The following is a 17,195-nucleotide window of genomic DNA, read 5'->3' as shown; positions in this document are numbered from 1 at the left end:
CCTTCGCATCTTCAGTCTTAATGCCAGGTCTCTGGTGCAGCATCATCAGGCCGTGTTTGACCTGATACGGGCGGAGGCCCCGGACATCGTGGCCATCACAGAGACGTGGCTGAAGGATGACGATGCTGCTATTATCAATCTGGCATTCCCCTCGGACTTTTCTGTCTTTACCCTTAATCGTTCTACTAGGGGAGGGGGCATTGCTCTGGCCATGCGTTCCAGCTTCACTTGTAGCTGGTCTGGGCTGACCATTGCGGGGTGTGAAAGTGCGGTGTTTAAGATTCTGGTCACCTCACATTTTTCACTCTCGGGGATGGTGGTCTATCGCCCACCTGGTAGCGATGTGGCGTTTAGAGCTGCCTTCCCTGACGTGGTCAGCTCTTTGGCGGTAGGCTGTCCCAACTTTTCCATCCTGGGAGACCTTAACTTACACTTTGATAATCTTAACACCCCTACGGTAAGCGGTCTTCTTGCTGACCTGGAGGCCCTTCGGCTTGTGCAATTGGTTCAGCAGCCTACTCACACAGGCGGCCATACTTTGGATCCGTTTTTTACCAACTTGGCAGACGCTTCTGTCACCGCCGTTACACCCCTTGGCTGGACGGACCACTCCTTGGTTGCCATCTGTACCCCCTTGCCGGGAATGATTACTACTCCCCCTGCGAAGTTGGTCGTGAGGCGGCATTGGAGTAAATTAGGGCTAGAGGACTTACATCGCGTCCTCGCCGCTGAGCCTTTAGAACCTTTGGTAGCTGTTGACACTGGCTACGATAGGTTCTGCTCCTGGATCTCCAAGGCGCTTGACGCCCTTATTCCTATCACCGCCCGTAAAATCAGCTCCAGGGACTCAAGTCCGTGGTACGATGGCGCCTTACGTACACTCAAGGGTAGTTGTAGGCGAGCGGAGAGGGCTTGGCGGAAGGCGTACGATAACGGGAAAAAAGCTATTTATCTCGCCTCCGTCAAAACTTACCATCGGGCTGTTTGCCGAGCGCGGGCAGCTTACTACGCTGCTGAATTCGGTAACAGCTCTAACCCCTCCAAAACCATCTTCAAAGTGATGAAGGATCTTCTAGCAAAGCGAGCCTGTGCCCCGACGACTGGCTCTACCGCTCACTGTGAGGCTCTTGCTCTGTTTTTTTTGGAAAAGGTCCAAAACATCTATAAGACGTTCCCTTATACAGGGCCTCCAGTTGAGTCTCCGATCAACATCTATGGAGACGCCTCTTTGCACGTGCTGCCCCCATTGACATCTGAGGGGTTTGACCTCCTGGCTCAGCAGATTAAATCGGGGTACCCCGCTGATCCGCTCAGACCGACTTTTTTTAGAGATCTGTCGTTCGTGGGCCGGGCCGTGGTACACTCCTTGATTAATATCTCGTTGGAGTCAGGCATGGTACCCGCTAGCTGGAAGCGGGCGGTGGTTTCCCCCATCTTAAAGAAACCTTCCCTGGATCCAGAGAAACCAGAAAACTATCGGCCTATCTCCTTGCTCCCGTGGCCGACCAAAGTGTTGGAGGCCCATGTCAACAAAGTTCTCTCGGCCCACCTCATCCATGCTAACATCTTGGATCCCACTCAGAATGGGTTCCGTGCTGGGCACAGCACGGAGACCGCCCTTCTCTCCATGGCTGAACATCTTCGCATGGTGATGGATGCGGGGCAGACAGCGGCGCTCGTTTTATTAGATCTGAGCGCCGCGTTTGATACTGTCTCACATCCCATCCTGCTGCATCACCTGGAGGAGATCGGGCTGAGTGGTTCGGCCCTCCAGTGGTTCCGGTCTTTCCTAGACGATCGTTTCTTTAGCGTTGCCATCCCACCGTTCCAGTCCCAATTCCATCCTTTGAAACAGGGGGTACCGCAAGGCTCCTCGCTGAGTCCCACGTTGTTTAATCTTTACGTGAGACCGCTGGCTGAGGTCGTCAAGCAATGGGGCATGACCATGGTCTCATATGCCGACGACACTCAGCTAGCGGTTACGATCAGCGGGGATGCGGACCGGGATGCCCCCAGGTTTCAGAGTGGACTTAGGGCGGTGGCGAGCTGGATGAAGAACAACTGTCTCCAGTTCAACGCAAAGAAAACGGAGATCATGATCGTCGGTAGGAGGTCGGAACTATGGGGGGACAGGTGGTGGCCTGCGGAGCTGGGGCCGGCCCCCATTCCGGTCACAGAATTAAAGAACCTAGGAGTATGGATGGATCCCTCCCTCAGTTTTGTGGGCCATACGAAGAGAACCGCGGCCTGTTGCTTTGGTATACTACGGTCGCTGCGTCCCGTCTTGAAGTTCTTTGACCATCGCACCAGGCAGCTGATAGTCCAGGCTACAGTGTTATCTCGCCTGGACTATGCCAGCTCGCTTCTGGTAGGGGCCAATGTGGTGGAGGTTACCCGCCTCCAACGCGTTCAGAATGCCGCGGCGAGAGCCATTGTTGGCTTACCCCGAACATGTTCCGTCTCCGGCACTTTGAGTCCTCTGCATTGGTTGCCTATCAGGGCAAGAATCCAGTTTAAAGTGCTGTGCCTGGCGTTCAAGATTTTGAGGGGTGGGAGTCCTCAAATTCTTGCGGACCTTTTGTCCTGGTATGTGCCTACCCGGTCCCTGAGATCTTTGGGTCAAGCTCTTACGGTGATCCCCCGATACAGGCTGTGTCGGGTCGGTGGCCGCTCTTTCCGGGTCAGAGCGGCTGAGCTCTGGAACTCTCTCCCTGTGGAGATGCGGTTGCTTGCTGATCTTTTAGCTTTCCGTAAAGTTTTAAAAACTTTTCTGTTTGAATAAATTGCTTTTGTCTCCTCTTCTGTTTTGTTCCCTGTAGGTGTTGCTTATTACTTGCCATGCGCCAGGACGCCCCTTAGCTGGGGCAGCTGTGCGCAATACAAAAGTTCGTAACATAACATAACATAACACTGACCCATCCTTCTCCTTGATGTCTGTTGGATTTGTCCTTTTTGGCAGGTTTACCCCTAAACATTTTGCCTGTCTCCTAGCCTTTTCCCTGTGTGGTGGTCGTGGTTTTAGGCCTCTAGGCACTTTAGCACTGTGGCCCAGTGTAAGGTGCATGCGCTCTGTGTTACATTTAGTAAGGTTGGCCTGCCCTCCCATAGGAATGCATAGGGATTTCCTGGTCAGTGTGTGTCAGTGGTAATTCCTGTTACGAGAGGAGCAGTGTGGTCAAGTCTGGTATGTAGGAAATTGTGTGAATAAATGCTGCGCAATGGTGTGGGCAGATTTATTGTGGTTATTTTAGAAATGCCACTTTTAGACGTTGGCATTTCTGTGGGCTATGTGTCTGCCTGCCTGATGTGAAATGCATGTCTGGATTTTGAGTGACAGGGGATGGTGAGGTGTGGTTGGCTCTAGGAGGGACAGGATGAGTCGGTGCTAGGCTGAATGGGACATCAACATTTTAAGTTCTGGGAGGAGAAGTCCCTGGCCCCTGAATAGGTGTGTGCTGCCCTAGTGAATGCTGGCTTCGCCCCCCTGTGGTGTGTCTGATGACGAGCCCCCACCTAACAATAGGGAAGAGGAGCCTGGTAAACAGAGTGCTCCAAAACCAGTTGCATCGGTTTCCCAAGCCCTGTACTGTGACACAAGGAAAATGTCTTATAAATGATGGGGCTGTGGCCCCATGAAAGTGTGGTGTTGTTCCTGTGCTTGTTCTGATGCTGGGGGCTGCCGCTGCTGGGCTCCAGGAGGAACCGCCACAAGGGACTGCCTCCCTGCTGGAGGGCCCTGTGTGCTGGCCTGCCTGAGCCCAGCCTTGTGCCCCCTGATCTTTGCCCAGGACCTGGCGCCTCGTGTAGCGCTTCTGTTGTGGATTTGCATAACTAGGCTGTGACCTGGATCTTCCCCTCTACAGCGTGGGGAGTGGGTGCCCACCCTGTGTTTTTGCCAGGCTCTAGCGGGAGCCCACCCGCTGTTTTGTGCCTCCATGACGCGGGGACCTACCCCACTTTGTGCATAACTGGGCAGCGGGTGCCCACCCCGCAGTGTGTTCTTTGCAGGAGCCCAACCCGCATTTTTAAATTGCTGAATTCTTAAAAACCGAGCGGGTGCCCACCCCGCATCGGTGCCTTTAGAGCAGGTGCCTACCCTGCATGGGGTGCTTCGCGGGAGCCCACCCCGCACTTTGAATTTACTTTGAAAGCCGCCGCTCCGGGAGCGACCCGGAAGCCAGGTGGCCGTGCCTGGTTGTGGGTGGGGCCGCGAAACAAAAGCAGGAAGCCCGGAACCTTGCGGGCTTCACATCTAAGTCCCGGGTCCCCAAGGGGGAGGCCCGGGAGAAGTGAGGAGAGGCCCGGGCCAGAGGATGACATGCGAGCTGGCACTTGGTTGTCAGTGGGGCTCCCATGTCTGAATAGAGCCCTGCGTGCTGCTTCAGTCTTTCTTCTTTCCTGTGGAGGCATTGGTGCTGTCAAGGCAGAGCCGCCCAGGTCCTGTGTACCTCACCGGGAGACTCGCTCTGTGTGCTGAGCCTATCCGGAGACTATCCGGAGACCGAGTAGTGTGAGAGCGGCCCGGTGGGGGCCCTTCGTACGAGACCGCACGTGGCCACCAGAGGAGACCGGTGAGTGAGGCTAAGTGCCAGTGTTTGGGTAATCTTCACAGTGTCACTGCAGTCGCGTGCTGCTGCAACCCTTTGGCCATTTCCTTGTTCATTTCTGAGCCCCGGATGGGACTCCAACGTGCCCATTGTCGGGGCTGATTCCAGCAGCACCGCACCAGCGTGGGCAGCTGCAATGTTTTGGCGGCAGGGGGCGCGGTTGAGTAGGCGCAATTAAGTGCCAGTACTTCACAAATGGGAGTCTAGAGGGAAAGACAAACAGAACTAGGACGCCCTCCACTCTGAAAGCTAATAAACACAACAGTCCTAATTCTCATGGCAATATTCATTTGTTGGACTGTAAACATCCATGGTCGGAATTCGTTATCCACGGGATCTCTTTAGTCTAAAGAAAATCCTGAGATGTTTCAATCTATTGCCTCTTTAAAATGACAACCTCTCTGATTGATACAAACAAGACAGCACAGACAAAAAATGTGTGACAAAGCGAGATGGCACCTCACGGGCGCACCACCAATGGGAACCCTTGGTTGGTACTCACCAGGATGGCCCTGTTCTCATCATTGGTGCCATCAAGCTAAAACCAAAAAGACGTGCCTCGACCCTCAAAAAATAAAAGGACAGTGAATGGTGCAGTGGACACAACTTATATGTGACAAAACTAACAACATATAACATATTACATATAAGTCACTGAGCAACTGGGGCCTTAACTTTTTATTCTCATTCCCTTCTCTGTTGCAAAACAGTGAGCACACATATACTAAAAAAGAAGAGAGAAAATACTACCAATCGATTCACTCTCTACTTACAGCCTGTAAGGCCCCAGTTGCTCAGTGACTTATATGTAATATGTTATATGTTGTTAGTTTTGTCACATATAAGTTGTGTCCACTGCACCATTCACTGTCCTTTTATTTTTTGAGGGTCGAGGCACGTCTTTTTGGTTTTAGCTTGATGGCACCAATGATGAGAACAGGGCCATCCTGGTGAGTACCAACCAGGGGTCCCATTGGTGGTGCGCCCGTGAGGTGCCATCTCGCTTTGTCACACATTTTTTGTCTGTGCTGTCTTGTTTGTATCAATCAGAGAGGTTGTCATTTTAAAGAGGCAATAGATTGAAACATCTCAGGATTTTCTTTAGACTAAAGAGATCCCGTGGATAACGAATTCCGACCATGGATGTTTACAGTCCAACAAATGAATATTGCCATGAGAATTAGGACTGTTGTGTTTATTAGCAATTAAGTGCCAGTGCCTGTACCTTTGGTGTTGACCTCAGCTGCCTTGTGAGAGCGCAGGTAGTCGCAACGTGGGGAGCATTTCATTTTTCATTTAAGAGACAGGAGTGAGATACACTCCTTGGCCCCAGCGATTTGCGCCCTTCTCCTCGCTGCATTGGCAGCTATGCCCTGACTCTGGGACATAGGGCATTTGAGCCCCTGAGAAGGACAGTAGGATAGGGGGACTGATAGGTTTGTAGGGCGCCAGACCCTAATGTGATTTAGGTAGGTGTGCAGGAAATGTAATTCAGGTACTGTATTTATGCACCGTCAGTTATGCCTCTACTGATGTTTATGATTATGGGGTTTTGCATACTATGATTTATGTGTATGATAATGCTTAGTACAGTGTTTGCCAGTAATTACTGGTTGGGTTCTACGTTTATGATATGTCTTACTTTTACTATTTTTACTAAGTGATGATTCTGACAGTGATCCATGTGGCCCTGTCATGTGTATATTATCCTCTGTTAATATTGCCTGTGCCAGTTGGCATAGTGTAAATGTGTGATTATGCTTCTAATGTAATTATGACAATACAAAGGCTATTTTTATATAACCTTGTGTGGAGTTCCTTTCGTAGTGTGCCTAGGGTGTTGCTGCTGTGTGTGAGTGCTGCGCAAGCGCTTTACACATTGCCTCCTGGATAAGCCTGACTGCTCGTGCCAAGCTACCAAGGGGGTGAGCAGGGGTTATCTTTGGCATGTAAATCCCTTGCCCTGACTAGAGAGGTGGTTTCTGCCTGGCTTTGGCGCAAGCCTTAGCCAACCAGAAATCCCATTTTTAACAGTGTCCAAGAGGTCAAGCATAGATTTGCTCTCTTCTTCCTCTTCTCCATCTGTTACCAACATCTTGGTGAGCCCAGACCTCTCAAAGTGTGGTTGTAGGTGATTTACATGCAACACCATGTGGGGTTGCCTAGCGGTCTCGAGGTCCAACAGGTATATGGCCTAATCCTTTCTTTCAATCACCTCATAGGGCACATTCCAGCGATCCTGGAGGGCCTTGGGCTCTACCGGCTCCAACACCCACACTTTCTGACCAGGTTGAAACTCCAAAGTGTGCAGAATTTTTGTCATCCCATTCCTTCATGACATCCTGGCTGGCTTTAGGTTCCTAGAAGCTTGCTTCCATAACTTAACCATTTTGCTTATGAAGGCCAACATATAGCTCACTACATCCTGGAGTACCTTTCTGGGAGCTTGCTCCTACCATTCTTTCACCAAGCTCAGAGGTCCGCTGTCTGCATGCCCATGCAGCAATTCAAATGGGATGAAACCCACTCCTTTTGTGACACCTCTCTGTAAGCAAACAACAGGCATGGTAAGTTGATATCCCACTTTTTCCTCAAGGCCTCAACCAGGCCTCTGATAATGCCTTTCAGGGTCTTGTGGAACCTCTCAAGAAACCCATTGATTTGTGGATGGTAAGGGGTGGAGAACTTGTAGACTACCCCATACTTCTTCCAAATTGACGGCATATTGGCCAAAATTAGGTTTGTGCCCTTGTCAGACACAACTTCCTTGGGGAAGCCCACCTTGTAAAAATCCCCATCAAGCCCTATGATGCTGTTGGTGTAGTCTTGATCCTCTGAGGGATTGCCCTGGGTACCTAGGGCCCGATTCACAGAACTAACTTAAGACAAAATCCTAAACTTACTACTTTTGGTATTCACAGAAGTTAGGATTTTGTCTTAAGTTTGTCTTAAGACAGACTTAAGACAGACTTAAGTTAGGATTTTGTCTTAAGTCTGTCTTAAGTCTGTCTTAAGACAAACTTAAGACAAAATCCTAACTTCTGTGAATGCCAAAAATAGTAAGTTTAGGATTTTGTCTTAAGTTAGTTCTGTGAATCGGGCCCCTAGTGGCGTGGCATTATCCACCAGAACTAGGATAAACCTGTTGACTGAAGCAGTCTGGGGATCCATAGGTCCTAAAATGTCGATGGCCATCCGTTCAAAGTGGGTGCTTTTGAACACACAGGCAACCATCTTATAATGGCCATTTTACAAGCACTTTGTCAAAAACTGTTCGAAAATGGCAGTCCATGTTTCCCCATGCAGGCATGGACAGCAAGCCTAAAATGCCTTTGGCAATAGATCTGAGCCAACAAGATCTGTTGGCTCTGCTAATGCATGTTTCATTTTACTTTCAGTTTTTTTAAATTGTACTTTTTCCTGGGGATGTTCCATTTAATTTGCCTTATTTTTTTCTTTTCATAAATTATTACTTATCTTTGTTATTATCTTTTTAATCGCTGTTTCCAGAAAGTATTATCTGCAGCCTTCTCTACCCAAGGTCGGACTGGCCATACTGGGCATTTGGTGTTTCCCAGGAGGCTGGAAGGGTGGAGGTCCACTTTTGAAGCTGGGGCCCAGTTTTGTAGCAGTGCAGCAGTTTTAAAAGCACTGCAGAATTGCTCCTATATCCTACAGTTTTCAGGCAACCATAAAAGTGCTAACTCTCATGTTTAATGTACTTGCTGGAGAGAGATCGGAGTTTTGTCTAGTGGTAGTCTTGACTCATCTAAGGTTGTTCAGAGGATTAATATGCCTGCTGCAAAGAGAGTGTACTATGGAGATCACAAACAATATTTTATGTGCATAGCTCAGTGGTTTACCGCTTTTGTCACAGATATTCTTTTGTTACTGTGCAAACCATAACTTACAATCCTAATCTAGGTTAGATAGTTATGTATTTTTTGCCAGTCTTTCATTATCCTAATTGTGCTAATAAGGTTTGTTTGGGTAGAAATAAATTCTTATTAGTAGAGTCCACCCTAGCCACTGTGTTATGTTCTGAAACCTGAGTTTGTGCTTCCCCAGACCAAGCAAGATTTTCACATGTATGATTCATTGCCTCTGTATGTGTGTGTGGTGTAATATGCTCCGACAGCCTATGCGGGGTGCTGTGAAACAAATGAAATACATGTGAGAGGGGGGCTATGGAGAGATGAGAGGCACTGTTGGAGGGTGACAGTGAGGGAATCATTGAAGAGCCCAGAATAAAGATTGCTGTATCCTGGTGCACTGTAAGGTCATCATAACACTATGCTTTAAAAGTGAAAACGATTGAATATATAATGAAAAGGTGCTGTAGAATGCACAATTTTTTTCAACTTTTCCTAGGGGGAGAACCCCCCAAACGCCTTGTAGTGGTCAGGCTAGCTTGCTGCGCTGGCTCCCTATGCACTGTATGGGGGCTGGACTGACAGCATTTGACAGGGCTGCTTTGGGTTCCCAGTCTGTCACTACCTTGCAGTCTTCCCATTCTATTGCTTGCTCTAACTTTGATATGTGTCATATGGGAGGAGCAGCATGTTGATGTCTGCCAGCCAGCCTCTCCCACTGGAACACGTTTAGCCTGCCTGCTCATCGCTGACTGTCTTATAAAAGCGCACTAGACTCATTTAAAACCCAATCAGCTCTCGAAAGGACGCAAAAGCTTTTGCACCATCGGACATCAAGGTGGTAGAGCCGAGCTTGAAGAAACAGGTAAGGTAGGTCTATATAAATATTAAGTGCATAGATACACCAGTAAACTTCTTGAATGAAGCAAGGAAAGCTATAAAATGTCAGACAGAGTTTATATATGTATTGTAGCTTCTCGCCACTCCACCCCTATTCCCTGCCAGCCACTACTGTTGAAAGGGAGTGGTTAATTAGTAAGCATAAAAGTTTAGAAGCTCAAAATGGTTCTTAGGTGCCCTCTACTGGTGTTCCTGAATGCCAGGGTTGCTTACACGAAGACTGATACTGGCTAGTTTTCATGCCATCTCTTGACTCCTCCCACCACCCTACACTTCCTGTCCTTTATCTCACTCTTGCGGAGTCTTTTTCATCACTGTTTCTCCATTTGTCATTGAGCACCTCTTTATATTCCTTCTTCTACCTCCTTTTTCTTCCTTTCCCCCTATTTCTCTGTGAACCCGGGTCTCCAAACTTGAGAACAGGACATGACGTTTTCTGGTGATAGAACCTCCATTGCGTCTGTCAATGGAAATCATCTCCTGACACCAGGGGGGAGGGCCTGTAAAAGGGAGGACATTGAGCTGCCTGTTCTATTTAGGGCCAACTGTGTAATGTATTTTTACATGTCCATTCAGTAAAACCCTGGTGGTGAGAAACCATAAAAAAATTATTCCTACTCACTGAAAGAAAATTCCCAGGGTGTGGGGTAATTTTTTTTTCTTTCAAAAACAAACTCCTGCTTTTGGAGTTTGTTTCTGAAGAACAAAAAATTGAAAAAGTTTGGTCAAAACTGATGGCCGCCATTCATCAGCGTTTTGTTCATTGAAAGAAACCGCTGTGATTGTGCTTCCTTTCAATGTTTAGAGATAATGCTGGGATGGGGGCTGTCTTTTAATATGGTGGAAGGTATCCCCTCATAGTGATGGGGGTAAATTCCTCCGCCATCCTGATGGACTATACTCTGTCCATCAATTTAACAATCAGTCACTTAGTGTGACTTGCAGGATATAATGTACTCAGCTAGGTATGTGTAGGAATTACAGCTGTGCAAGCTGTATGTCTGTGGACTTACTCAAGACCAGGCAGAATATTAACCCCTTCGATGCTCATGACGAGCTCAGCTCGTCATGAGGCACGGTTGAGCTGTGCTGATGACGAGCTGAGCTTGTGATGAACAATGGTAATCAAAGGTTCCCAGCACAGGAGGGGATAACCATCAGCAGCGATGGTGTTAAACGATGACAGTGGTGTCGTGTCTTGGCAAAAGTGTGTATGATGCTTTACCTTCCGGTCGTGTTTTCTGCCATTGCACAGATGAATATACATCACAAGTAGTAATTGTGCAAAGGGATGGGAGTTTTTTTTAAAGCAGTATGGGGCAGATGCCAGCTCTGATGCAATATCAGGTTCTTCAGATTGAAAGATCGAACATCTGATAACAGTTCTGGAAACATTATGGAAACATTATGGCAGCTGATGCAAACAGTGGGTGTGTATAGGGTAAACATGTTTGACACACTGTTATTAATATACTATTTTGCATAAGATTTCTCCTTCTTGTAACGCACGAGCATAATATGTAAGGAAGCCGCTTAGATTATAATATTAGTGAATAGACAAATATATCATCTAATGTTTCTAGAAAACTCCTGTGTGCCGCCCTGTTATCAGTAATCAGGTACATCTAAGATTTGTCTCCTTTGTCGCGCATCGGAAGGATCTGTTAGAAAGTCTATTATATTATAACATTAGGTATATTGACGATTTCTCTTAGTAAAACATGGTTATGGTAGGAGTCCTCTTATATGACAAAATTAGGTAATATTTCAAAAACAGAGAACCCTGTAGAATTAATATAACAACTCTGCTGTGTCAGAAAAAAAACAATGTTTTTCTTGTGAAATCCTCACCCACCAGGGTTACCCCTTGGTGGCATGCTTCATCATTGGTCCCATGGTGATCTGCTGCGTATCGGGGCGTGGTACGACCTACGGTCTACGTGGGAGCACTTGTTGGTCTTTATGTGATGATAAAGAAGATCTTGATTTGAAAAGGTAGAGCGAGTGGAGAAAGGTTCTGAATTATGCATGCATAAAAAGACCGGGCCGCTCTATCTGGAATGGCCATTTTATCTCGGCACAGGTTGGGTTCCATAGGGGTATATTTTCTTTATAGAGGATATTAGGAAAAAACAGACGGTATATGTAAACACATTTGAATGTCATTATATCACCATTTCTTGTCTTTCTTACAGTCAAGGTTGTAAAAACAACAATGAAGGAAAAATTAAGGCAAAAAATCTAATACTCGTGAAAATATCACAGACCAAATGTTCAAAATGAAAAAATGAAAAAAACAGGGGGGCATATTACCAATGGTGGCGATAAGCAATTATCGCTGCTTTAGCGGCTGTTTTCAGCCGCTAAGTGGTGATAATTCTATTGCTCTATTATCAAGCTGGCACTAACAGCAGTTAGCGACAGCTTTTAGGCGATAGCGAGCGGTTTGGGGCCCGCTTTGCATGTCAGCGATATTTATCGCTAATGACATGCAAAGTGGGCCTACCCAACTAACGTCGCTATCGCCTATTAGCAAGGTAGGCGCAGCGATGGAAATATTTGCGCTAAGCGCAAATATCTCCATAAACTAACACCTGCTCAGGTCAGTTCTTAGCCATGTTATCCAATGGGAGGTGGATAACATGACTAAGAGCATTTAGTCACTAATGCGTGTATATCGCTGTATTCTCAGCGATATTCACGCTATCGCCGGAAAAGTTATCGCTTTGGAGATAAACGTTGCTAATAGCACGTTATCTCAGCTATAATTTCCGGCAATGCTCAGCGATTAAAATATCCTCGCTAAGCCTATTTAGCGATAAATATCGAAACTTGTTGGTAATATGCTCCAGGGTTTTTTGGCCTATCATAACAATGCATTCACTACTGTCATTGTATTAAGTGAAACTGCTCTACAGTATATTGTCATTCAAGCCATTTATATGTTTTGAACTTGAACACCCAACGTTGTTCTCTTTATAGCAGCTTTCTTTATGAATGTATTGTGCCCTTTACTTGTTCTAGGATCACACACTGGTAATCGAGTACTGTGTAATGTGAGGGCATCTTTGTAGTTGCGCGCCCACACCTGAAATTGCTGCGGTGTTTGCATATTCTTGTTTTATCTTCCTCGTTGTCTGATAGAATATAAATCTCATAGGGCCCGATTCACAGAACTAACTTAAGACAAAATCCTAAACTTACTACTTTTGGTATTCACAGAAGTTAGGATTTTGTCTTAAGTTTGTCTTAAGACAGACTTAAGACAGACTTAAAACAAAATCCTAACTTAAGTCTGTCTTAATTTTGTTTTAAGACAAACTTAAGACAAAATCCTAACTTCTGTGAAAACCAAAAGTAGTAAGTTTAGGATTTTGTCTTAAGTTAGTTCTGTGAATCGGGCCCAGAGAATATAAATGGCCTCCTGATGAAACGGGAGAATATTACGTGCTTCAGGAGCAAACCAGTGAATATGTGGGTGTGACCTCCTTCATCCAGATTTAGAGCGACGAGATCGCTCCCACAAGGAGAAGATCTACCTGAGAGAAATGAAGGTCATCAGAAACACAGTGTACTTTAGGTCTGTCAGCTTTGTGAAGTGATGAAGCAATTGATCTAATGATTAAAGAATACCCAACCAAGCATGCATAATGTTCAGTTATCCTGCAGGAGAAAGAACGACAACCAATCACTGATCACTACAAAGAACTTGCAAATGCAACACCAGAATACTCAGAGGGTAGAACCCAGCAAAGTTCCAGAATCCATTAAGAAAGCTGCAAAAAAAGCTGCAGAGTTTAATAGCAATTTAAATCGAGGGAGAATGGAAGAAAGACGTGGCAATTTTGATTTACAAACACATGGTATTCAAGTCTCTCAAGGAAAATACAAAGTTTTACCATCAGAGAGAACGAAAGTTGGTCTTACCCAGTGTCTTTAATTCCAGGGCAGTTCCAAGAATATTACAAACTAGGGGGCATAATATCAAGACCCGAGTTAAAATTATTGCCGGTTTAGCGGCAGGAAACTGCTGCTAAAGCGGCCATAATGGGCTTCATAATATGCCCTTGTGAATTCCAATAGAAGCCCATGTTCATACCAGAACATGGGCTTCTATGGGAATTCAAAAGGGCATATTATCAAGATCATTATAGCCGGTTTAACGGCAGTTTCCTGCCGCTAAACCTGCGATAATTTTAACGCTGTTTTTGATAATATGCCCCTATATTCTCTAGATGAGCTTTGTTACCTGCCTATAAAACAGCCCTATATGAGCCACCTCTCGACCCGCTGGCCCGAACTTCTGGCTTTAGACAGCGAGGGAGATTCAGCTGATGGAGAGGAGGGTCACGGTGACGCCCAAAAAAAATAAAAGCCCCTTCAGGCAACTCCTCCGGCCATGCGTCGGAAGGTGAAAACGTGACTGACAACCAGGAGGAATCTTTCCAGGGAAAACCAAAAGCAAAGAGGGGTCCAAACGTTCTGCTTTGTCGAAATCTGTTCCTGGGTACAAGCTGAAAGTCAGCCCAAATGCCCTGTGTGGAATTTGTCTGAAGGGTAAAGAGCAGCCACGGTCCGTGCAGGTAACAGCGGCGGGGCATGGGGCCGGATGGGGGGGAATTTTGAGGGGCGATGCAGAGGGAAAATTAAATAAATAATACATTTTCCCTCATTTTCGTCCATCAGATTACCCCCCACCAGGCTCCACCGCCCCATCGCTGAAAAATAGAGAAAGGAAAGTCTGAAGCATAATTCAAACAGCGGGCATCCTTCGTGTTTGGATATGTCTTCAGAATATGTGTCTGTTATTAAAAAGTATCGTTGGCAATGTATGGAATGTAAAACGTGCATCATATGTGGCCACCCTCATCATGAAGAAGAGATGATGTTCTGTGACACTTTCTGCGTGGGCCTTGGTGCTATTCCCTCAGGCCGCTGGATTTGTGATTGCTGTCAAAATGGTCCACCGATCCCCAAAAAAGGCAGAAAACCAAAAAACAGCAAAGAAGGATGATGGGACATTTTTAACAATTAATCAAGCTTTACACAACAATGGTGCTAAAAGACCAATCAGTTTCTGTATGTGGTGCAATATGATAACTATGACACTTTTTCACATTTCTACAGCAAATAAAAAAATTAAATTCCACGGGAAAAAAAATCTTCCTCGTCGTCATGCCTACATAATGTAGATTGCATGGGCAAGTTATTAGGTATACACCATTTTAGGTATTGCAATTTGTCTGGTTCCTAAGCTGTCAAATCACATTATTGTTGAAAACAATTGTTTTTGTTGCTCTTGTTAGATGGCATACACTGTATGTACCACAAGGTCATACCGATTAGAGGCAGGAATTAAATAGATATACCTACTAGCCAGGTATTTCTAAATGTATACCCTAATTCAGCACCTTTATTCACTCCCTCTACCTTTTCATATTAACACCTTTTTTATCATTTCATAAAGACCAACCAGGGCTCCCATGTAGACAGTATGTCGTACGATGCCCCGATCAGCAGCAGATTGAGATGGACCCGATGATGAAGCGTGCCACCAAGGGGTAACCCTGGTGGGCGAGGGTAACGCAAGATAAACATTGCTTTTTTTGACACAGTAAAGTTGTTATTAATTCTACTGGGTTCTCTGCTTTTGATATAATACATTTGACTAAGGAGGACGAACCCAGGACAATCCTCTTTCTCCCCCTCTTTTCCTTTGCTAAGATTTGGTAATACACCAATATATCTTATGTTAGTAGGAAACTCCTGTGTGCCACCCTGTTATCAGTAAAGAGGTATATCTAAGATTTCTCTACTTTGTAAAGAAGAGGTATGGTCTGTTAGGAAATCTCTTAAATTATAATGTTATGTATTAGGGTTATGTAAGTTTTCTGTTTGTAAAACATGGGTATGATTAGCTAATATGATGAGGTAACACACAAATATATCTCATGTTAGTAGGAAACTCCTGTATGTCACTCTGTTATCAGTAAAGAGATATATCTAAGATAAGATTTTTGTTCTTTGTAAAACATGAGTATGGTTTATTACATTATAACATTAGGTTATGCACAAATACATCTAATGTTCATCGTAAATTACTGTGAGCCACTGTTTTACCAGTAAAGAGGGATATTTAAGATTTCTCATCTTTGTCACATGTGGGTACCTCCCCATAGTCAACGTCATGCAGTAAAAGATTAGGTCATATCATGCAGAGTTACTCCTATTGCAATACCTGTACACAATCCATACCATTCCTCCTTATCACGATAGGGGTGGGTTCAAGTGCAGATTGCAGACCATCAACTCATATGGAGAGATGGAATGAAATGTGTCCTTAATCCACCTCTGGTTCTCCTTTAGCAGACCCGGCTCAACAAAATGTTGCCACCTGAAGGGTATCTGGTAGGGAACAGAAGTGTCCACTGCCTGCATTGAAACCCCATACTCCATTGTTATGGAATATATGAAGAATGGACTATAGATTTACACTCCAACTTCTCCAAAGGGGAAACCAATTTAAATCTAAGCATTAACATATGTGTGCCCCTTAAAACCAACTACACATCAATGCTGTTCCCATGTGGGAAATGTATATCGAGGCGAGGGCCTGATAGCATCAGCAGGGCCACCTATCCATCCCTTTGAGGTTCATGAGAGCCAATACATATATGAGCATTGGGTGCATGCACTGTTTTTTTACTTGTGGCTAGCTAGGCTGGAAATGTGAGTGCACATCAGCAGTTGCCACCTGGCCCTTCTTCTGCCTGCATGTTCCTTATGAAAATTGGGACCTGTTGGCTTTGAAACTTTAGCTGCACACTTGCAATGGACAACAGCCTAAAGAATTGGGCCATCAGCTCCTCAGCAGTTCCTACACTTAAGCGGCATACCTACTGGTCTTTTGTATCAGAACTAGATGCTTTTCTTGAAGTTGAGCTTCATCTTGTGCAGCATTAAGTGATCATGAACAGCTTTTAACAAAAAATTACCTTTGTCAGGGACAACAAAGGCTCCTATAAATCTGGCTAGATTCGTTGTGTTTGCAGTGGAAGCCCAGATCAAAGAAGAACATTAGGACATTTCAGGATCAGCGTCACTCCTAAATAAAAGACAGCATTGCTATGTTGCTGTGATGCAGTAAAGGGGTTAAGCTTGACGCCCATACCCAACCTCAACTGTTCAAAATTAAATTGATGTTGCCTATTTTTTTCTCTCCATTAGAACATTCCCAGCAGAGGTACAACCACTGACCTTCATGAAAACCATGCACACCAAGAAGTATATATCCTTTATGGCAGCTCTGCTGTTTATGGAGATCTCTAGCCCTGTTGACGCTTGCTCATGTCTTTCATTTAGTCTACAGACCGCGGTCTGCAATGCAAAAGCTGGTGAGTATGCAAAGAAATGAAAAACATATATTTGTTTCCTTTTTTATTGAGATGTTTCCTTTTTATGTCTCGCATTAGCCAAGACCTTTTGAATATACTAAAATTATATATTATATATATTTACATATAGGGGCTTACAGCTAGCCATCTATTGGTTTGTTGTGTCATTCATACTTTCCTTCTACCCACTGCAGCATACTGCATGGGACAATGGGTCAGCCCACATCAACCAATGACAAACTGCACTGTGAGTAACAGCAGACAGCCCTATCACAAAGAGCACATGAAGTAGTTCTCTTCAGTGCCAGGAACGACTATGACAATTAGTGTTCATTTAGGTGAATATATATATATATATATATATATATATATATATATATATATATATATATATATATATATATATATATATATAATTTTTA

At 45.2% G+C, this 17,195-nt stretch overlaps 2 protein-coding genes and 1 pseudogene across 2 annotated transcripts in view; all 3 read left to right on the top strand.

Annotated features, from left to right (window-relative positions):
* Positions 1–313: 313 nt before the first annotated feature.
* LOC147684569 (PHD finger protein 10-like) lies at positions 314–14,393 on the top strand (annotated as a pseudogene).
* LOC147684567 (metalloproteinase inhibitor 1-like) overlaps positions 9,227–17,195 on the top strand; it is an 83,780-nt gene continuing 75,811 nt past the window's right edge. Inside the window, exon 1 of the mRNA XM_086940414.1 lies at positions 9,227–9,344. The gene's annotated coding sequence lies outside the window, so the exon portion shown is untranslated. The remainder of the gene's footprint in view (positions 9,345–17,195) is intronic.
* The window catches only part of LOC147684568 (metalloproteinase inhibitor 1-like), a 32,631-nt gene continuing 32,046 nt past the window's right edge, over positions 16,611–17,195 (top strand). The window contains exon 1 of the mRNA XM_086940409.1: positions 16,611–16,773. Within this exon, the coding sequence (XP_086796535.1) occupies positions 16,641–16,773 (133 nt within the window). The 5' untranslated portion in view covers positions 16,611–16,640. The remainder of the gene's footprint in view (positions 16,774–17,195) is intronic.

Source organism: Lissotriton vulgaris, chromosome 10 (genome assembly GCF_964263255.1).
Source record: "Lissotriton vulgaris chromosome 10, aLisVul1.2, whole genome shotgun sequence".
NCBI classification, from domain to species: Eukaryota; Metazoa; Chordata; class Amphibia; order Caudata; family Salamandridae; genus Lissotriton; species Lissotriton vulgaris.
This window is presented reverse-complemented; position numbering and strand designations above follow the sequence as displayed.